Source organism: Saccostrea echinata, unplaced genomic scaffold (assembly GCF_033153115.1).
Source record: "Saccostrea echinata isolate AGI-Se365-2 ecotype Australia unplaced genomic scaffold, CSIRO_AGI_Sech_v1 ptg000044l, whole genome shotgun sequence".
Classification (NCBI taxonomy): Eukaryota; Metazoa; Mollusca; class Bivalvia; order Ostreida; family Ostreidae; genus Saccostrea; species Saccostrea echinata.
Window position 1 is genome coordinate 2346063 of NW_026889793.1, and position 23097 is coordinate 2369159.

Sequence of the window (23097 nt, forward strand, 5' to 3'; positions counted from 1 at the left end):
AGATTAATAATAATTCTCAAAAACTTTTTAATACCGAGGCTATAACAGCTATTGACATCTTTGTCATCGGGTTATCAAATTCTTAGAGCATGGCGAAAGAACAGGGAATCGATAAGTGTTCAATATTCTGACATTTTATTTCTTTTCAGTAAAAATATTGTAAGCCCAAAAATATAATGACTTATTTTTCAAAAAGAAATGATAGCTGCCCTTATACATATTGCACAAGCATGACATTAACAGACTGTAACTGAAATAAATTACGTAAAGTATTTATTTTTGTTTTGATTACCCACTGAATTGTAATTTATGGCAGAATTCGTTATATTGCCACCCTCGCTTTAATGCCAAAATCTGTCTTGGACATAGGCTGGCAATATACAGAGCTAGCACTGTACATGTTTATAATATGGAATAACAACAATATATCATTAATGAACCTAATAAACAATACAAAAAATTATAATAGGACAATTGAGAGAGGGAGAGAGAGAGAAAGAAAGAGAAAGAAGGGATAGAAAAATGTGAAAGAGGGAGAAAAGAGCATGATAATAGAGAAATGTCTGTTAATTAAAGTACTGGTAAGAGTATGTCCAAGAATTGCAAAATGTCTTTGAGTGCCTGGTTTCAGGGTTTTACACAGTGAAAGTTGCGGGACCTTCGGATGAGACCTTAAAAACCGAGGCCCCGTGTCACGGTAGGCGTTGGCACGATAAAGATCCCTCACTGCTCAATGGCCCTGAGTGCCGAGTAAAGGTCTAAATTTGAAGCCTTTGATCGGTATATGGTGACGTCTCTATATGAGTGGAAAAATCTTGAATGGGACGTTAAACAACAATTAATCAATCAGTCAATAACATTGTTGACTGTTTCAATATATTTAATATCTTGAAGAAGTGAGTAATTATATTTCCACAAACCTTTCCCACGTGACAGCTTATTTAATTTAATCTTTAGATATACAGCTCCGCGCACTTTTTAAGCTCGCGTGGTTTTTCGCACAAATTAAGGTCACATTCTTCTTGTACTAAAAATTAACATTATCGAACTTCAGTACGACGACATAGCCCTTAGTTGTATTACATATATAATGTCAAGGGTAAATGTCCTTTAAAATTATTATCGTAAGTTTTCAAAGTGGCTGCTTTAAAGGGGAATTTATCAGTAAATGGTACGATATAACAACTATATGATTCTACGATAGGTATTTACAAGTTGAGTAAAACGTGCTTTCTTTGATAGCATTTAGTTGAAATTTGTAAATTACCTTCTTAAAGGTAAGTATTTTTCTAAATACTTTGCTCATTTACCATACTCGTCTTGGTATTGTTGAAATGTACAGGCGAAAAGGGACAACTCTGCAGAAAGAAACCATGCCAGTAGGTAGGATAATGAAGTATTGGTTTACATTTACGGTTTGAAACTTTAAAAATTTGCAGTGGGAAGGATCTTTCATGATTCTAGATTTTAGAAAGTTACTCATCTTGCGCTATATCATCTTGCGCTATAGAGTCAGAATGTACAGAAAAATACAAGTTAAGGGAGTTGTACTCTGCCTGTGTCTAGCTACTGCTTTTAAAAGAACGGAAAAAACGACGGCTGCCATTGGCAAGAAACCATAAAAAATCATTTGGGAATAATTGTAATTTATCAGACAAGAGTAAATCGAAGTCCTTCCAGTTATGATGTGTGAATTATGTTTTTAAAACGTGAAATAAAATTAAAATAATGTAAACAATCACTTTTAGAATATATTTTGTTGCCTCGATACACAATATCGCCTTATAACAATGTGACGTTAATTTGTACGAAAAACCATGTGAGCTTAAAAAGTGCGCGGAGCTGTATTGGTGTGTTTTAAAATTTTACTTTCTTCAACACTATCTATATAAATAAGAATTTGGCATAATAGAAAATCAAAGATTTGTACGGGATCGAATTTTCTTAACAATCGCCCTTTTTTAAAGCAAATTTATTTGAGAAAAGTTATAAAACGTTAACATTTCTTATAACTTATGAAGAAGAAAGAAGACTTTATTTTATTTTTTTTTTTGCAACTTTAAGCGATTAAAACTGTGGAAACTGTGAAAAATTATATTATTAATAAAATGTGATAAAACAAATCAAAGAAAGAGCGTATTCTTTTTTTAATAGTCAAAGAACATCATTAAAGCCTTGTAATGTTTTCCTTTAATGGGGTACAAACCACCTTGTATTATTTATGTAAAGTATAGTATAACCTTTTAATTTTGTTATTTTTATTTAAAAACCTTAAAGCTTTTAGAAATGAACACTTCATATCATAAGGCTGTGTGATATTAATGACCCTATGCGTTTGCCTAACAAGAATTTTCCTTCCAAAACCATGCAGTTTTTTTTTTGTATCAAAAATAACACAGGGTCATTATTCTACGATGTCATTTTTCTACAATCCACGCGGAGAAAAATGACCCAAAGGCCATAATTTCCACGAAAACGTGGGTCAATTTTCTACGTAGAATATTGACCAAGGGGTCAAATATCTACGTAGAAAATGATCCCCGGTCAATATTCTACGAGGGTCACTTTTCGTCGTTACACCAGCTATAGTCAACCTGTTCAAGCAGGATGTTGACCCTACAGACGCCAAATTAAAGTTACGTGTAAAAATGTAGTACTTACTCTCAACCGGTTTTGAGATAATACAGACGCTAAATAAAACAACAAAAATAAAACGAATTTTTATCTATACAAATTAACTTAAATAGTTATGACTTTCAAAATTTCAGTCTTAAGTCAAATAGCTTAATTCATATGCGTAAGGTTTTTTGACGGTTAAATAATCTGGTACCCTTCCCACAATTCCGTTTGCGGACTCTCTACATTGAGAGTGTGCAAACGGAATTGCGGGAAGGGTAGCAGACTAGTTCAAAAAATGTTGTCGTAGCCAGGGGCCCATTTTACAAAAGAACTTAATTACGACTAAAACCAAAAACTTTAGCTGATTGTAAAAATTTGCAAAATTAATGATTCTATGGAAAATTGCTAGTGTAAAAGTATCTTACAACATTCCTTTGAAAAAGATTAAATTAAACCATTTTCAATATAATTTTGATTAGAAAGTTATATGCAGAATTGAATTTTGGTCTTGTTCATAAGGTCCCTTGTAAAACGGGAACCTGGTTCTCGACAAAGGACAGGAAACCAGGCTGATCTGCCAGGTTAACTCTAACCTTGGTAAATTCGGACCGTGGTATTAGTTCATAAAATAAATTTGGCATTAAGACCGTGGTATTAGGTCCCAAAATAAATTTGGTATATCATTAATTTTACATTTATATTGATTTTTTTACAATAAATTTTTCATACGATTTTTCAATTTTTTTTTCAAATATGATATCACTGAAGCCCTTATTTTTATTAGTAACAATATTATTTTTTTAATTCAGCCCGACTTACAGTACTCTGAGTACTTTGATTTTTTTCTGCCAACGTGGTCTGAACGAAGCACGTGACATTCGCTACCCAATAGAGAGCGAATATTCCACGCCCAATGAAACGCACTATTTCAGTCAGATGCCAAGTAAAGTCCGATGACCTGACAAATCTCTACAATTATCAGCAGTCTTCGTATCAATCGCGTACATCAAATTCTACTCCTTCAGTTACCCTAAAATCTAACACCTTATCCTTGCGGCCATTTGCAACAATTATAAAAGCAGTCGACACCTTTTAGGGTTGTGTTTGCAGAGAATACCTGAACCTAAAAACGTCAAAATGCTGAAGTTCCTACTGGCAGTCGTGTTTTGCACGCACTTTGTATGTGCCATGCCCAAAGAAGAAGAAATGGTCTTTAGAGAACTGCTGAATGACCTGGTCGAAAAAGAGGTAAAGTTTAAATTGAACATGTACTAGAATTACTATTCATTTCATAAAGTTTGGTCAAGGAAAAAGTATGATAATGCGTAAGTGTAAAACTCAAGAGAATCCACTTTTTGACGGTACATTTATATTACCTCCGAATTTTCAAGAAATAGGAATTTACATGTGTCATTGTATGATTGCTCAAGAATGTCTGCAAAGATCCGTTAATTCTGAGTTTATCTATTTTTTTTTTTAATGCGTGCCAATGTTATTGTTCGTGCAGCAAGCGTGGGTTGAACTCGCATGCAGTTTTGCTTTCCTCGCGAGTGACAATGAACTATACAGTTACAGGTATACACAATACTTAACGAAGCATTTCTAAAACAACTTTCACCGAATCGCAGCTTTGTCGCAGATGGTTCTTGCTTCTGTACAAATAAAATAAAAGATTATGAAAATTTTACATAGTGAACACAATTCAACAGGTTTAGCACAGTTTCTTTCTCGCATTTCTTGTGCACTTTTTACTAAAATGCAATGGTTTGTTACCTTTCTTGAAAAACAACAACAAAAGCCTTGAATATGGGAATGTTTTTATTACTGAAAAGAGGAATAATTCTGTTTTATAGTAATACTTCCTCGAAAAAGGAACTGTGCCCAACCTGTTCAAAGGTTTACCAGTTCAAAACTTATAGTTCTTTAAAACAAATGTACACGTACTCTGTTTAGAAAAGGCACGTCCTTTCAGTATTCGTCAACATTTTTTTATCTTCCCTACTTAATGTTCTTTCTTGAATTACATGTACTTTTGTCTAATATGCATAAAGTAAAGGATTATCATCTTTCATATTTTTTCATTCACTTTCAAAAAAAAAGATACATCCATAGAGATATAAACAGAAAAAAAGAAAGAAAAGTGAAATATATATAAGCATTGTATTTAGGCATAAATTTTAATAATTTTAACACATTCAAAAAAAAATTAATATAAAAATAATACAACCTCATTGCAATAGAAAGACAAAATCATTATTGAAAAACCATTTACAGCACTTATATTTTTTTTTTCAGAAAGTAGGCAGGTCAAATGGTGGCGAGATGACCGATGAAGAAACGCATCCGCCATCGGAAGACAAGCGAGAGATCGTGAAAAGGTCCGCTCTGACGGATTCCGAGAAGCAGGAGTACGTGGACGCCCACAATGAGTTCCGAAGGCAGACCACGCCCACTGCAGGAAACATCAGATATATGGTAAACTTTCAAATATAAGTTTTTTGGAAGTTTAAAAACCCTCCTTTTTCTGCCCCCCCCCCTTTCCCCTTCTGAAAAGAAATGTATAGGCTACATATGTTAAAGTTATGTTGATGTACATGTAAACCAAAAAAATGAATAGTTAAAGCTAAAAAGTAACTCATACATCCTGCATGGCACACGCGTTTGCTTCTTTACTATATCATCAGGGAATAATTCGCGTTTCATGGAAAATTATTGCTGAAAGCTTTCAATATTACTATTATACTTTTTTTTGTCAATGTACATGTATCTGATAGATGAAAAGACTCCAATGAATATAATCTATAGGCGGGGAAGGGGGGATGTTATTTCATAAAATCATCTATATTGAAAAGTATGTCACGCATGCGCTTTATCTTTCGTAGAAATGGAGCGATGAATTAGCCACTGTAGCCGCAAATTATGCCGCCAAGTGTAAGTGGGCCCACAATGGCGCAAGAACGTCGTCTCAAAGGACCTTCAATTATGTCGGAGAGAACAAGTACATTAACTCGGGTAGGAAAAAATTCTAAAAAATTATATGTATAATGATTTAATTCTTTTTTGGGAGGGGGGGGGGGAGGATATTGACATACATGTACTGTATAAGTTCTTAACTTCTAAATTTATTCTTTTTCCCTAATGAACACATCTACATGCAGTAAGTGCATTTTTCTATGCAAATTCACTTTTTATTTGTTATTTTATGGAAACGTCATCTTATCTGCTTTCTTCAGTTATATTATTTTTATTTTTTAAGTCTTTTTGCACTTGGCGACTGACTTTTTTAAAACCTTCTGAGGGTTTTTAGGCTTAAACCATCTAAACTATGACAATTACACTATAATAAAACTTCCAAGTGTATATAAATAATTTTAAGATGCATTTTTGTTGCTTCAATTGTAATCAGAACGGAAAATAGATAGAATTGACTGACCACATATAGCAGTTGATTTTTTCCTTCGTTCTATAGCTAAGAAAAATATTCATAGATCGGTGGAGTATTGGTGGCTAGAGAATAGCAAGTATGATTATGATACACAGACTTGTAGCTCTGGAATCTGTACTCACTACACACAGGTAAAACAGTCTTCTTTTTAATCAGTTTTCCATCCTGTTTTGCACCCCCCCCCCCTCCCCAAAACGTATGTAGTATGGAAAAAAGGAATGAGTTAACACACATTGAAAATTCATAAATAATTATATAACAGGGGCACAGCAAGGCGGAGCATCCCCTCGCAAGGAGCACATCTATAAAATAAATCAAGACGGCATTGGGCATCGATCCCGATGCAAATTACGTCACTTCCGTTTTGCATATCATTAACTCACTCACCCACAATTAACCCTCCACACACGATTGCGTTATTATAACCCCTCCAACTCCGTTCGAAGGGGATAATGATGTAAATTAGTACACGTACACATCTCCGTGGTGGCACAAATGATCTGTACATGCATGTAGCTATATAGAAATTTGAATTTTTTAAGGACGCCGTAATAGTCATAAAATAGTAATAAAAAAGAAGTATACGTTGACTTATACATGTCGAGTGGAGGGTCGATATAGGGGAAATAGCTTGCAATTAAATCTCTACCATAGGCATAAAATAACGCTCGGAAATATTTTAAAAAGTCAAGGATTGTCTTATACCTTGATACCTGGAATTGTCTTATACCTTGATACCTGGAATTGACAATATTTCGTTATTAAGTATATTTGGCCTGAGACTCTCTTATGAACTTAAGCTTTTATACATTGTATGTATTAATTTATGACAAGAAATGTGAATAAAAACAAATAATACGTTTTTATTTATTATTTTGTATGTTTAATAATTGTTTTGTTTTTTTTTTCAATCAGAAAATACCTTTAAGCTATTGACTTAGGGTACCTGTAAAATGCGAAACGAAATAGAAACGAAACGAAACGGAACGAAATGAAACGAGACGAAATCTACCGAAACGAAACGAAATCTTACGAAACGAAACGAAACCTACCGAAACGAAACAAATCAAAATGAAACTTACCGAAACGAAATCAAAACGAAACCTACCGAAACGAAACGAAAACTACAGAAACAAAAAATGAAATAAAATCGAGCAAAATGAAATATATATATAAACATTATGATTTAAAATATATTATATAGTAAATATTTTAGAAATAACGAGTCTCTTTTGATTCGCAGTGAAAGATAAAAAAGATTTTTTGTGCGTTTCTAAACGTGCGCATTTGTAAGTATGGATTACACTTTTAAATAGATATTGCTCATTTTAGTGCAAAACAAATATATTAGACTGAGCCTAATAGATACATATAACCCAAGTTATCACTTTCGGGTTCTTGTTAGTACAATCCATTTGTATGTATACTTGTATACTCAAAATCAGATTTTAGGACCTGGCAATTCTTGGTCTGCTTTTGTCCAACACCAACCTATATCAGATCACGCACTTTCATAAACAGTAAATTAAAAGCGGAGGATAAGCAATTTTTAAAAAAAATAATACGGTAAAATTGCAACATCCAATTTAAATTCAAAGCATACATTTATTGAAATTAAAATTCAATTTTTATCAAATCATTTGAACAATAAAATACCAATAGAAAGGCTCAGTGATAAGACTTTCAGATGACCGAGCTACATGTATCGCATAATTTCACATCTCTCTCTTTCTCTCTCTCTCTCTCATTCTTGACTACTAATTATTATAATTTCTATGTAAATGAATAAGAGCTATCGACCAACTTCTTTTATTCAAAACCATTTCACCAAAAATGACGTTTTGCAAATAAAAATAAGCATGTTGCCACTTTTTTTTTCTCCCAAATACACGTACTCCCGTTGCCAATATTTTTTACAACGTGGTTTGGGGGTACCTGTAAAATTTTATTTTTAATTTTATATAATAAACCAACGAAAACATTAGCCTTGAAACCACCAGAGGAAGGGGGCGTCCTTTTCGAAACTACCTCTCAAAAAAAAAAAATAAAATAAAAATAAAAATAAAAATAAAAAAATAATAATAAAGCTGAACCCGACAATAATCAAAAGTATAATAATAATTAGGCTTTGTATAATTGATCACATATGTATAAATAACAGTAATGCACTTTTTTTTCATTTAACTCAATGTGTACAGTTTTTTTTTTAAAGTTATGTTTAAAGACATTCGCAAAACAACAGTACAGTAACTTTATTTCGATCCGTAAATAAACAAGCTTTTACATGTAGCACATCAATTATGACAAATTCATTGTATTTCGATGGTTAAAGGCTAAAAATAAAAGTAAGACATAAAAATTAGAGAATACTACGCTTATTTTGAAATTATATAGTATGCTCGCGCATATTTGTAGCTGGCAGTTGATTAACAGTATTATAATATATATGCATCGCAGCATGTATAGGTAAATACATCAATAGAGAAGGGAGCATTTATCGGTGTTTAAATTTTATATCAACAAGTGCTTGAACTATATAAATTTTATGTGAAGTAAAATAGTCCATATGCAGTTACACATTATATATAATGATATACCTTGATTTGAAAAACATTCTGTTTCGTTTCGTTTCGGTAGGTTTCATTTTGAGTTCGTTTCATTTTGTTTCGTTTCGGTAGGTTTCGTTTCGTTTCGGTAGATTTCGTTTCATTTCGTTTCGTTTCGTTTCTATTTCGTTTCGCACTTTACAGGTACCCATTGACTTAATAGGAAAAATATCAAGATTTTGGCGGAAAATTTAAGTAGTTTAAGTCACAAGTTAGTTAGGACCCCCACCCCCAGCTTTTTTCGATCCAGTTCGCCTCCCCAATATGTCAAATACTTGCCGATGCCCCGGTAACGTACGTTGTCTATATTACATGATACATGTATTACGTGTAAATCGACAAACACGGGTTGGAGGGAGGGTCCTTTTCAATTACAGCCATTGCTCGTGTTATTGTTTTTACACTGTGAAAAACTACACCTTTCATAATTAATATGAGCAAATGTTAGGAACTACAGAAAAGTCACAGGCCAGATTTCGCTAATATCAGTTCTACTTTTAAAAGGTAAAAAAAAAAAAAATTGGAACTTTTACAGGTTGTCTGGCATAACTCAGAGTACGTGGGCTGCGCTGTTCAGTTTTGTTCCTCCATGAATGGCCTAAGTGGTTGGAATAACGTATACTTCCATGTCTGCAACTATGGGGAAGGGTAAGTGCGCATGCGCATATTCTTTACAGGCCAACCAAAAATTACATCAAATTTTCATAATGTTTTTACAGAATAAGAAAACAAAATACACTGTAAATGCAAATCCTGAAAATAACGACGAAAAAAAAAAAAAGATAATTTTTTTAATACTAGGAAGACTTTTGAACGACCTCTCATTCATAAAATTTACATGATTTGTAGACTGAAATTCATTTCTTATAAACACACTGCTATAGATTTTAATGTGAAAAATAAAAAAAAATCAATTTCGATTTCCGCTGAAAAAATTAAGAGACCCTAATAATAAATATATGTCAGAATTAAAATTGAATGCGCCTTAAAAATCCCCTGCAGAAGTTAATATTTTCCCCATTTAGTTACTGAGGTTTCTTTTTTTTTTTCGCAGAGGAAATTATGTAGGACAAGACCCGTACTCTAAAGGAAGCAGCTGTTCCGTATGTACAGATGACTGCTGCAAGGAGGATTTGTGTGTCCCGATCCGTTAAATATCGATCGAACAGTTCTTCTCATGGGGAAAAAGGCCATGAATTCTTAGAATTTAGAGTTTTAAACCAACCTGGTTAATTTGTTATAAAAATTGGAAGTTTCTACACCAAGCTAATCCTTCTCCATTCATGTGTGACAATTTTTTTTTGTTTGTTTTTTGTTTTGTTTGTTTTTTTTTCTTTTTAATTTATGAACTTTTTACATGTAAGATATAGACAGTTGTCTGGTGTAATTCTGCGATTTGAAAAGAAGAAAAACAAAATTACTATAAAATAAAATTACATGTAGAAGCAGAGAATATTCTTTTGGGTTGATTTTTTATTTAAATTTAGCAAATTTGAAGAAAGGATATTCAATGGGTTTTGATGAGAAGTTAGATTACAAATTTGATTTCATCAGTCAAAAGCTAGAATCGAATGGTTTGTGCATTTTTAACTAAAACAAAATTGTAAAAATTACTCAAGGTGTTCCAATGCCAGAAAAAAAAACTGAATTCAGTCAATAGCGAATTTCTTCACTAGACCATCATCTGATGTGGGTCCATAATACATCTTTATTATTTGCATAATTACATGTATGCCGCATATAAATCACCTCTCCCTTCTAACATGTACATTAATTAATTCGGTTAACATAATTTTCATTTTAATAGTTCTTGTTTAAAAAAAAATAATTTTTGAGTGATAATAGGTATTCTTTGTAGAATCGGTTTTTTTTTTTCATAAAAATTTCTCAAAATTAAAATTGCCGCACATGTACATGGGACAAGGCATATTCAGTCTATAGATTAGATAGAGCGGTAGCGAAATTTGTAAGAAACTGGGTACTTAATTCATTTCTGAGTGAGAAAATTAAATTAAGTTTGTGGATGGATGTTTCAGTTGGTATGCAAAGTTAAATTATTTTTTTTATCTAAGCAGTTATAGGACAATTTCCATTGAAATTTATAGCATTTTTCTGATTTAAAAATACAAAGTTTTTCATTCAGACATATTTTATGTACAATATAAAAAAAATAATAATAACAATTTAGGCCAAATTTGAAATAAAGTTTGTTTGCCCTCTCCCGACTCAAGATGAAAATTGGGTCGGTAGGCAGATGATTTTTTTCACAGAAAATTTTCAAATCAAATAATGCTGAATCTTTAAAATCTATGTTCCGGAATGAATAAAAAAATAATCGTTTCCTGGAGGTTAAAAAAGTTTTGAGTCGGGCCCTTTTAGCCAATCGGTCGGGAAGGGCAACCAAACAATTTTTTAAAGATGGCCTTATATGATAAGATAAAAGATACAAAAATAAAGGGGGTACCTCTTCATATTTTATACTCAAATTGAATTTTAGTAATTTTTTTTTCGTATGGAACACTCTCTGGCCAATATCAAGTTGGTGACTCGACCTCGATTTTATAGAAATCAATATTCTTCGTCATTCTCGGCGAAAAAGTAAAAAAAAAAAATGTGATCGTAGATTAATTGTTCTAATTCACAGGTGCTTGTGGACAGGACCACCCCCCTCCCCCTCCCCGGGTCAAAGGATATTTTTATTTGTCTTTTTTTTCCCATAAATTAATCTTCTAGTACAAATTTACAATGTAAATCCAAATGAAAAATAAATGAAATAAAATACGTAGAATCAACGTTTTATTAAAAAAAAACAAAACAAAAAAAACAATAGCTGCAGTATTATATATAACGTTATGATTTTTTTTCACTGCTTCGTTAACTTGGATGGTTAAAATTTCTGCACTGGTCTGAAGCCAGACATAATTATGCAAAAAATACGGGCCTGAATTTAGACGAGGGTGCAGCCCCCCCCCCCCCCCTTTCCAAGGAGAAAGAATATAATATTATGTCATGCTAGTATTGCACATTTGTTGTTTGTTACATGAAGATGGTAGCAGACCTGTTTACTCTTACGATTTCGCCGTATTTTGTACGGATTTTGAGTCCAAAATACGTCTCACGTTTTGCTATAATGAAAATATGGAAATCGGAAAATCCTTTCATTTGGATTTTAGCAGCTAGTTTTCATTATGATGTCTCATTTTGATGCTTTTTAATCGCGAAAAAAGAGAAAATTTTCTAACACTTAAGTGATGTCGGGTTGCCAAAACGCGGTGGTTTAAAAATGACAGAAACCCCTCGAAAGAAAGTAAGGTATTATCTTTTTCTTTGTTATTAGACCATGTTTATTTTTGGTAATCAGAAATGTAGTTGTTCTCTAGTAATATATGTACATGTGCAATCGATGAAAAGTGAAATCTTACGGGGAAATGCCAAATCTCACTGACAAATCTAATAAAAAATACTGAGACACAACAATATGGGTAAACAGGTCTGTGGTAGGGTACACTTTCTTTAATAACGCATTAACTAAAATAGATTTTAAAAAATATATGATTATTATAGAAATAAGCACAAAATAACATGGGGGTAATGATATCCACCGATGTCCCCCTAAAATAATCCTCACTAGGGGTGCCTGAGGCTCCCTAGATCGAATATAGCTAAAATGGATGCTAAAACTTATTAGAAAGGAATTAGAAATTGGCTTAAGTATGCATGCAGTATGCAACCCCCCACTGCCACAACTTAAAACTTCGATACTTTGTATTTAAAAACTTTCATTTAATAATATAATAAAAAAAAAAAATGCTCAAAATCAATTATCTTGGTATGTAACTGCATCATTAGTCCCTTTTCTTTTATATAATTTATATCAGACAATTATAGAATTAGAATAAAAATGAAATGTATAGTCATCAACTATTTGAATCTGAGTGGTCATTTATGTGGGGAAATTAGTTGAATACTTTTTCAGACGTCCGCGCCCTAGAGAATTAATTGTGCAGTCTAACAACAAGGTCAAATGTCAAATTAAAGGTACTCAGAAGAAGGCCTTGTCATAAGAAATACTAATGTGAAATATTAAAGCCCTAGCACCAACTGTTCAAAAGTTATATCTAAGGTTAAAGTATTTCAAATGTAGGTCAAACTCCAAGGTCAATTTGTTGGTGTCCAAAGAAAGGCCTTGTTACAAGGAATATACCTGTGAAAAATGAAAGCCCTAGTCCTAACTGCTCAAAAGTTATGTCCAAGGATGAAGTTCTTTTTTTAAGTGGGTCAAACTCTAAGGTCAAGGTCAAAAGTTCAAAAATATTTATATCCGTGGAAAGACCTTCAAGTTATCAGAATGTATATACAGTGAAGTATGAAAGCCATAGCACCAAGTGTTCAAAAGTTATGGCCAAGTTTAAAGTTTGGTAATTTTTTGTAAAAGTGAGACAAAGTCCTTGTCACAAGGAATACACATGTGAAGTATGAAAGCCATAGCTCCAACCAATCGAAAGTTATGGGCAAGGTTAAAGCTTTTGCGGACAGACAGACAAACAAACAGACGGACGGACAAGGTAAAAACTATATACCCCGAATCTTCGATTTCGGGAGCATAAAAACTTTTATTCTACTATCTTATTCCCTGCTAACCTTGCAGTCTTTTCGGTACTTTGATTCTCTAGAACTTGACATCCCGAACCCGATTACTAAAAAATGCATCATGGCTGAGCACGGTCCTTCAACAACCAAAAGTAGAAAGCTGACAGACTCCCCTCTCTTGTTCAAAGGCGATTTTTTACTGAAGGATGAAATATCGGCAGTGTTGTTTAGTCTTTGTTCATGTAAACCCGTCCTGTTACCATACAAATTTGTCTCCTGCAATGCAGCTACTTCTAATGGAGGGACACCATTCCTTAAGGCTTTCTGTGATGTAGAACAACTGGAGAAAGGTTTCGTTTTGGGAGATATATTTAGAAGAGGGATAACAATACTTATTGACTTTCTGTATGGAAAAATACCAGAGGCAAAGCACGAAAGGATTTTACTTGAAATACTTGTAAGATTTTTGAAGTCAGGTATGTAGAAGTTGGTATATCCATGTACATGTATTACGATTCCTAGACATCATCGGTGACAGCTGATCATGCGTATGATAAGAAAATTTGAAAAGAGGAAATCATTCCCTCTAATGTCATTGTATTAGAAGCCTTTGACACGTCAGCATTTTCAGACCTAAATAAAAAAAAAATGTCCAAAAATAAAATGAAAAGTGAATGAATGTGTTATGCAATTTTTTTAAAAGAGCATGAAGCATTAACTAAAACAATATATATCCAGATTTCTCAGTCTTAGAATAAGTGTTTACTAACAAATAGACACCTTTATACAGAGATCAAGTCATGAAGATACATGTAGAATGTTCCAGAATCTTTTGTAAGACTGAATTTGGAATTGAACATGATAAAAACATGTCTACATGTAGCTTTTGAACTTCATCACTGAATTTACAGGTGAAATGGTGGACTTGGACTTTGAAAATAAGGCAGACATGACAGCTGTGTTGGCTAATCATCTATTTGGAAAGTTGGCAATATCATCATGGTACACAATCGATGAAGGAAACAAATTAAAGAGTGGACAGAAAGAAAATAAATGCAGTTGCAGTGATAAAGAATGTGTGTTGACTGGAGGCTATGGAGATACAAGTATAGGTAAAAATAGACTTATAAACATGATAACAGAAAAAAATATATATTGGATGGAGTTATCAAAAATTAAAATTAGAAAAGCTACAATTTTTTACATAAAAAAGGATTTTACCCTACGTAACTTTCTTAATTCGATCTTTCCTGATAAAAATATAAGAATGAAGGTATTCTTTACTCATTATTCTTTTTGGTAGATTAACATGGAGTATAAGGTACCTATTCATCATGTTCATCATGTTCTTCAGACTTTTAAATGGATGTTTATCTGTACTGTAGTTTTTTTTTCTCTGTGAGACATAAAATAATATCTTTCAGTTTTTGATAATTTCAAATTAGACATAGTTTGCAGGGGTGTGCAATTACCATCGCCCGACGCCCGGGCCTACCAATTCTAGAGATCGGGCTATCATAAATCTATACTGCGTTAGCCCGTCGGGCTAGTAAATCTAAAACGAAAGTATACGGCGACTGAATTGATGTACGAAATAACCTTGTTGTAAAATCATAATCTTTAATTCGTTTTAACCTATATGTTTTGTGTGTTGCTATCACCAGTCGTTTCAGTGACATAATAATTATAGTCGATAAAAATAGGGAGAAATACCTGACAATAACAAAGCGCAAACCATTATTTGTTTTATTTATTTCAACTTAAATGTTTTTTTTTAACCTTTTTGTTATACTTATACGTGTATTGTTTTCGGTAGTTAATGGGCTAGTGACTGGCAACCTCGGGCTAGTAACTTTGTTACTGCCACTAGCCCAATGGGCTAGTAACTAATTTTTGTAATTGCACACCCCTGGTTTGTTTATGAAACATTCCAGCCAGTGTCATGCAACACTGCACCTGGATAGATGTAGATGTATTCCAGGTAGTGAATATTCAGGTTTATTCAAATACTAAGAGTGATGTCAAAGAGAAAATGAGATATTGTTTAAGATGGGGATGTAAAACATTTAAAATGAAAAATCTTTTTCACAAGAGATGAGTTATTTGTACAATACAGAAATTGCATGTCTATATTCCTTTGAATGTCTTTATGACATCATAAGTTCCTACCACTGTGTGACAGCTGTAGGGCAGATGAAAAGGTTTTGCACTGAGAAAAAGGAAGGTTTATAATTGGTCAGAAAGATGTTTTTTTTTTTAAAGTTTATATTGAATTAAAAATATATATTATCTTAACCTACCAACCCTTTTTTGTATAGGCATGTAAATGTGTAATAGTTTGGGCTGTGGATATCGGCCTGGGTAGCTCAATAGGTAGAGCACCTGACTAGTGATGCAGGGGTCCCGGGTTCGATTTCCTGTGCAGCCATACATTTTCTCCTTTACTGTCACACTTGGTAAATTGGAATAAGAAAAAAAACATATTTCTTCCTATGCCTAATATGAAAACATATTCAGGCATTAGATAAAATGTTGCATCAGTCACTCAGCAGAGCTCAGTAAAAATTCTTATGGCCCTTTAATCATTTTAATATATAGCAAATACCTTGTTTCCACATTCTACCAATGCCTGAGAATGTATGCATGCAGCTGAACTTGAAGACCCATTAGGAGTATGAACAATCCATACACAATAAAAAAAATGTGTTTTGGACAGTGAGAAAACAGTACTATAAAGGTGTAAAAAGGTAAAATGTTGAGGTAATATCTATTTCAAATTCAACAGAGGGTGCCAGCCATTTACCTCTAGGAAAAAGGTCAAAGACAACAAATATATATTAAAATGAACAGGAATCACTGCCCTTGACTAAAATCAGGAAATACCTGTATGCAGTTGATTATTTAATTAATTTATCTTGGCCTTAAAACTTTTCAGCATGCTTGAATTGATTACAAATTGAGTACGTGGTAATTCTCTGAGAATTCAATTTATTTTAATATTTCAGATCTAAGGGCAGATAACTCTTACTGCACAAAAATTACATCATTTTGAATTAATTGAAGAGCACATCACTGTAATTGCACAAAGAAGCTCTTCCATGTGCAATGTATAGAGAGAGAGTCTTTCAAACTCTTGAAAAGAATCTTTGATTCAAAACTTTGCATTGCTTTTTGTTTACAAAAATTGTACTGTTTCATTTGTTTTTTTGTCTGCAGGCAATCCCAATGCCTGGCATGGCAGTGTAGACATCATAATAAGGAACGAAATTGCTATCCAGAATTTAGAGGAAGAGTCGGAAATTCCAAGTACAAAATCTCCCAAACATGTGAATCTGAGAAATGACTCGCAGCTGGTTGCAGGAACTGTTGTGTCATCTTTTCTACAGAAAAGGTTGCACCCTGACCTATCTAACTTCCTCATTCCAAGTATAGGTATTGCAGATGATACCATGGTGATAATGTTCTATGATTCAGAGCATGATGTTTTTCTGGAGAGTTCTCCTATATCAATCAAATCTATTTCCTGTGAATACAAGTTTTCTCTTCAGGCAGTGATTATTACCTGGTTAGCCATCAACTACAGGTTTTTGTGTACAGGCTTAACAGACAGTATGATTCCATACAAAGCAGGGTTCTTCCAAAAGGCAAAGGACAAGTTAAATATATATGAAAATGAACTTAGAATGCAGAATGTGGGTCCAGCATTTGTAAAAGACACAGTCTTACCAAGTAAATGGCACTATAGTGCCTTTTTAATCAAAAGTCGAAAGAGAATTAGTGAATGGCCAGGCCCACTCAAGCTTGAAAATTAGTGTCATAAAGATTGTTACTCTGTCATACTTGAACATTTAATTTAATAGTGTTATACATTATGTTTTAAACTCCTTACCAAAGTCCAATTACATTCCACTGTACAGCTAAAAGCATATGAGAACATTTTTAGAGCATTGAAAAATATTAATTTGAAACATGATTCTTATTCAAAATGTCACATAGTTAATTGTACATGTTACACTCATTTTCAAACGGAAGGCATAAAAAATAAACCAGTCATTAAAGTAGGAAAGAATTGTTTGTGTATCGGTCATCCCATACTTCTTTAATTTAGCAAAAGCACAATTGAGCATGCCTGGTCATAGGTGTCTGACATTCACAAATCCGTCAGTTGTTTTTTGGCATTTTTTTTTAAAAATCCATTTTCATCCTATTATACATGTACTCCACAACTTCTGAGCCAATTCTATCAAACCTTACCACAAAAAGATGCCTGGTTGATAATTATGCAAACACCCCAAAGCAATGCAGATTCTCCTGGTTAGGTTGGGCTAAAATGGGTATGGGAATTCTACGTAACATCTTTGGGAAATTAAACGAATTCTTTTACATGTGCGTACTTTTTCTATAGTTACAGAATTTGAGTTTCAATTCCTTTTATACGAGAGAAACAAGGCCGGTCGTAAGGCAAGAACGATAGCCAGAGTCTCGCCCCATCCTGTATCTCTCATGTAGAATAGGAACAAGTACTGCACAACTAACTTAAAAGCTTATGTCATAACCAATCAGGTGTCTCTTCAGAAAGTTGAACTTTCGATAAATTCTAATCAGTCGCGGACAAGATAGCGAGTGTGATGGGGCGTGCAGGGTGGCAACGCACTTTGAAAAAATTACGCACTTTGAAAAAATTTTTCAAAGTGCGTTAAAACTGGGACAAAATCAACGCACTTTGAAAAATTTTTTCAAAGTGCGTTAAATTTTGGACAAAATCAACGCACTTTGAAAATTTTTTGCAAAGTGCGTAAAGATTGTACATCAACATTTTTTACCATGGAGACACTTAACGCACTTTGAAAAAATACGTATAAAACAAAAATTCTGGACTTAGATTTTCATAATAGACAGCATTAATTTGTTCTATTTCTTCCGAAAAACTGATGAATTGATCTACCCTCATCGAGAACGAGGAGAAGACAGGTAGAAAGTCCCTCAGCCCAACTCTATCTTTCCTACACAAATATTTGTATTTACATAATTGGTATGACATTGATATTATTTCTCTGAATAAATTTGAGTGAACAAAAAATAGATGAAAAAATTTATATGAGCTTTTCTGAAAAAAAAAAAAATAATAATTACGCACCCTATTATATTAAAGAAGAAAGCCACATAACCTTTATTCAAAATGTATCCACACTGATTCCTCAGAAAAAATGCATTTACATGGTCATTAAAACATGCTTTTTGACATGTATATACCGGAGCGTTTTTATGATATCAAATTACAGATTTAGAAGTAATCTGACTGCATAACTTTTTTGAGAAAAAGTTATTAGTGAACGAGGTAAAAATTTCAGTCGCGTAATGTGGCTAAGGTTTATTTTCTTACTATCAAATAAATGAGTCAACCATTGTTTCATATATGTTCACAATAGATAGATGAATATGATAGAAAAATAGATGAGAGAGAGAGAGAGAGAATTTTCGTGGCATGGAAAAATCATAATTGCTCCCTTTTTCCTAAGAAAAATGCGATGCTTTAAGTCAGTTATCGACACCTACATCTACCAAACTTATTAAAGACTGGATAAAATTTAAAAAAGAAAAAAAAAAACTGTGTTATTAAACAATCATTCCTCCATTACTTCTAAGACCCATTTCCCTTTTATAACAGTTACGAGAACCTTTGGATACAAGACAACTCCTAAAAATCTTTAAAACGTCTACATCTCAGATCCTGACGTCATCATCGAAAAGTTGTCCAACCAGGTTCAAATAATTATTATAATTATTTATCATACCTAAAATTTGCAAGAATATATTGACCAAGCTGTGCACATTTTTTCAAAGTGCGTTAATATAGTCGATATTAACGCACTTTGAAAAGAAATATTTTTTTTTTCAAAGTGCGTTAACGTGGTCCCAAAATTAACGCACTTTGAAAAAAATTTTCAAAGTGCGTAATTTTTCAAAGTGCGTTGTAACAGTGCAGGTAATACATCGGCGAACCGTGTTTAACTTTTATAATGTTTTCCCAAAATATCGCTTTCTACCTCCATTTGGATTTTCCCTTCGTTTTCATAAATTATTTTACTTTGCTTTCAATTTAATCTAAAATATACAATAAATAATGCACACCATTTTGATGCATAAAACTGGTGTGGAAAATGTTGAAAGCAAAGTTTACATATTTTTAGAAAAATATATATAAAAGAGTATAAACCACAGGCACTTGTAAGTTGATGCTGTGATAATTTTTTAACCCACACTGACTGTATAATAACAAGCATTCTGAGAGTACTAGTCCCCTACCGGCAAGTGTAATCTGGTTCCCGTTAAAATTTGAAAATGCCATAATTCCGTCAAAAATCAATGAAGCGGAATGAAATGCAAAGATGATCTATAACTCATCAAAGTAAAGTCACATACCGAAAATCAGCTCAATATCTGCAAGCGTTTAGAAAAAAAAAATCGAAAAACCCTGAAAAATTGTAAAGGTCGTTATTCCGTAAAAAATCATTGAAGCGGATCGAAATGCAAACATGATCTTTAACTCATTAAGATACATGTACACTCACATACCAAAAATCAGCTCAATATCTGCAAGCGTTTAGAAAAAAAGTGAAAACCAAGTGGGACAGATTGACAGACAGAAAGAGGGACAGCTAGACGGACAGACAGCTAGACAGACGGACGGACAGACTCAGAGGATCCGGAAACCTATCATGGTCCCCTCCGGTTTCACCGATAGGGGACTAATAACAGAAGGTATCATGAAGTCATTTACATATTCAGAGAAAATGCACTGGCAAACTGTATTTTACTATTATCTTCTACGATAATTCATTTACAAAACCATGTTCAGCACGTTTGTCTTTATTTTCCGTAAACAGTGTCTAAACTCTGCTCGCCGACTGGAAAATTCGTCTCACACCAGAGAGGGACCGGAGAATTAAAGATCAGCAGGTTTAAAAATTCATTTCCAATGTTTGAATATTAATTGCAGTGAATAAATAAAAATTCTTAACGATTTATTTTCCATAAAAACATCACATTTTTCCGGTGTAATTTCAGGAACAGACTTTAAGCCAATCAAAATCCAGAAAATATTCCGTCAGAGATAAGTACATACCTTTTCATGGTGTGAGACGAATTTTCCAGTCGGCGAACAGAAGACAAGCATACGCCATACATGATTTTGTAGATAATTTATCAAAGATTATTTGAATAAACAGTTTAATTTGCTAGTGCATTTTCTGAAATTGGAAATGACTGGGATTCTCGGGAGGCGGTACTACATGTAATTCGGAGTTAGATACCTCGTGTTATTATTACATCATGTGCCCGTGGTATAATCATTAAGGTCAACTTTAAAAAAAGGTTTGCTTGTCCTCTCCAGGCCCAATATGAAAAAAAATTGGGTCTGTAGGTAGGTGGGAATTTTTTTCCTAGAAAATTTTAACATCAATACTGAATTTTCGAAATATATTTTCTTGAATGCATAAAAAATAATTGCTTCCTGGAGGTTAAAAGAAGTTTTGAGTCGGGCCATTTTTAGCCAGTCGGTCGGGAGAGGGCAACCAAACAATTCTTTAAAGATGGCCTAATATCCGATAATTTAACAACTGATTACTAGTATTTTTTTTACCTGGCTCGAAATAGAACAAGCAAAACGATTCTGACGTCTCTTTGATATATATCTTTCCACCATCGCTTTAAAATCAGCCGATCTGTATTGTAATTAGTGCACAGTTTTCCTTGTTAGCATGCTAAACACCCATGGTCACAAGAAGTTTTGTGTGTGACGCAATGACTAGAATGATGATATCGGTACGGTTTAGTGTTGAGTTGAATCATGGGTTTAAATTCCATAAAAAAATTTTGAATTTACCAAGGGAGTACAGCATATATCTCAATGACTTTTCTTTAATTTGTTCGTACAGCACTGGTACTTTGATTTGCTACCCGCCAATATTAATATTCTCCCTTACCCCTTAAGACTTATTCAACGGATGCATTCAAGAAACCAATTCTAACTTGGTTTTAAGATTATGGAGTCAATAATTCTGATGGAAATCTTTCTTTTAAAATTAGCTGACACAAAGGAATTTTAGACGGACAGACAGGCGCCACTACCCCATCGCTACCCCGTCCCCAAACAGAAAGCACAAAAAAGAAAAGTTCATGTAACCCCAGTTTTAATTATTTGTTATACAAAGTCTAAGAGTGTCTTGATCATATTTTGCTTACTGTAAGACCTAGGACCATCAAACCTCGTCAGCTGATGCATTTTCAGGGAAGGTGAATAGTAACCTAAAATTAGGCCACCACATGGTTTCATTCTGGTATTATAGGCAATGGCAGTACATAATCAAATCGTGTCTGGATAATTATTTTTGCACTCTGTGAGATAACCATCAATCATTGTCTATTGATGCATCTTTGAGGAAGGAATGAGAGTAGCAATCTGAAAGAAGATCAACATTACCAATTTTGAAAGGATAACTGCACTTAACGCTGGGTTTTGAGTCTTTTTACGTCGATTCTGTTGCTTTTATATCTTAGCCTTATTTCACTTTTGGATATTAACTAAAGAATTCTGTCAATTTGGCACCAAATTTAAATGTTAAAATGATTTTAGACTGTGATAGAATAAAATTATTCTATGTTTTTTGTCCTTATTGCTTTCCAAACATAGAGAATTCATACTTGCCTGCCCTTGATTAAACATTAGGTATATATGCATGAGACTTTGAGAGGTGGAGCTAAGATTGTAAGAATGGTTCTAAAAGTAGACTAGATAAATAACAATGAGGTGTATAAAAATACGAGATTACTCTTTCCCATCTCCCCCTTTATTCTTTATGGCACAAGTACATTATTTACAAAGGTTTCAAAACGAAATTAACAATATGAGCACGCCCATATAAGTAAAGATCATTTTGAATCGATATCTGACAATTCAGCGTGTTCGAGCACAGTGTCCTACATCAGGTCGAGACCACTAGATTTTCTGACGTCAGCATAAATTTGCATGTAAATTAGCTGTCTGTTTACTTTACCCACTGATGAATGAGTCGCAATGCTTTGTGGGTACTACAAGTACTCAGTTGTGTTGAAAATAAAGGGCAACTTGAATTGTCCCTTGGAAACTCATTTTCAATTCTTTTTTGAGATTTTTGAAAGAAATATTTAAAATGATGTATAATCTTTCATTCCCGTGCTCACATTTACACAATTTGCTTTAGGAAGCCTTATATCAACTTATAATACATCGGCCTAAACCATTGTTCAAAGAGACGTAGGTGCTAACGTGTCGATAAAGTATTGAGAGTTTTTTCCCCACGTGATATACGTGTTTGTAGTTTTAGACAGCAGTACAAGGTGCGCAATTATTATTTAACCCCTCAATATTATCAAAAAGGTTTTATGTACATGCAAACGTCAAAGCGTTTGTACGGTATTTGAAGCAACTATTAATCATCTAAAACAACTCCAATATTAAATGTGAGAATGGGACAGTGTCTTTGAAATATAATCTTTCAATCTTGGCCTTATAAAGTGATAAAGAAGCTTTACGGTTTTTCCGGTGACGAAGTAAATATTATGCAGTAAACCGACGAAAACCACGTGTCGCTATTGAATCGTAAACACGTAGTAGACTGTCATGCTTTGGGACTCATTCAATTGACTGGAGAACGGGTGTGACGAAGACATCGTCACGTGTTGAAAATTGCCTTCCATATAAGGTAGTGTACCCGACCTGTACATGTAGTTAGCACAAAACATGCTCCCTTACAAATCACGTGACGGAATTTAGTATTCACCTGAGGTAAGAAATCA

General features: G+C 33.4%; 3 protein-coding genes across 3 annotated transcripts in view; 2 read left to right on the top strand and 1 right to left on the bottom strand.

Annotated features, from left to right (window-relative positions):
• Window positions 1–23097, bottom strand: part of LOC133201479 (cytoplasmic tRNA 2-thiolation protein 1-like) — a 319235-nt gene that overhangs the window by 48681 nt on the left and 247457 nt on the right. The gene's annotated exons all lie outside the window — the stretch shown is intronic.
• On the top strand, window positions 3572–10123 carry LOC133201477 (GLIPR1-like protein 1). Its single transcript, XM_061337280.1, has 6 exons — window positions 3572–3867; window positions 4915–5094; window positions 5502–5631; window positions 6089–6195; window positions 9206–9318; window positions 9725–10123. Exons 1-6 carry the CDS (start codon window positions 3757–3759, stop codon window positions 9822–9824), a joined length of 741 nt encoding a protein of 246 aa, XP_061193264.1. The 5' UTR covers window positions 3572–3756; the 3' UTR covers window positions 9825–10123.
• Window positions 13382–17288, top strand: LOC133201487 (uncharacterized). Its single transcript, XM_061337288.1, has 3 exons — window positions 13382–13736; window positions 14172–14372; window positions 16477–17288. Exons 1-3 carry the CDS (start codon window positions 13382–13384, stop codon window positions 17070–17072), a joined length of 1152 nt encoding a protein of 383 aa, XP_061193272.1. The 3' UTR covers window positions 17073–17288.

Coding starts and splice junctions, on each gene's coding strand:
- LOC133201487 (XM_061337288.1), top strand. CDS start 13,382: ATGGCTGAGCACGGTCCTTCAACAACCAAAAGTAGAAAGCTGACAGAC. Junction 13,737..14,171: donor TGTAAGATTTTTGAAGTCAG/GTATGTAGAAGT, acceptor CTGAATTTACAG/GTGAAATGGTGGACTTGGAC. Junction 14,373..16,476: donor CTATGGAGATACAAGTATAG/GTAAAAATAGAC, acceptor TTTTGTCTGCAG/GCAATCCCAATGCCTGGCAT.
- LOC133201477 (XM_061337280.1), top strand. CDS start 3,757: ATGCTGAAGTTCCTACTGGCAGTCGTGTTTTGCACGCACTTTGTATGT. Junction 3,868..4,914: donor ATGACCTGGTCGAAAAAGAG/GTAAAGTTTAAA, acceptor TTTTTTTTTCAG/AAAGTAGGCAGGTCAAATGG. Junction 5,095..5,501: donor CAGGAAACATCAGATATATG/GTAAACTTTCAA, acceptor TATCTTTCGTAG/AAATGGAGCGATGAATTAGC.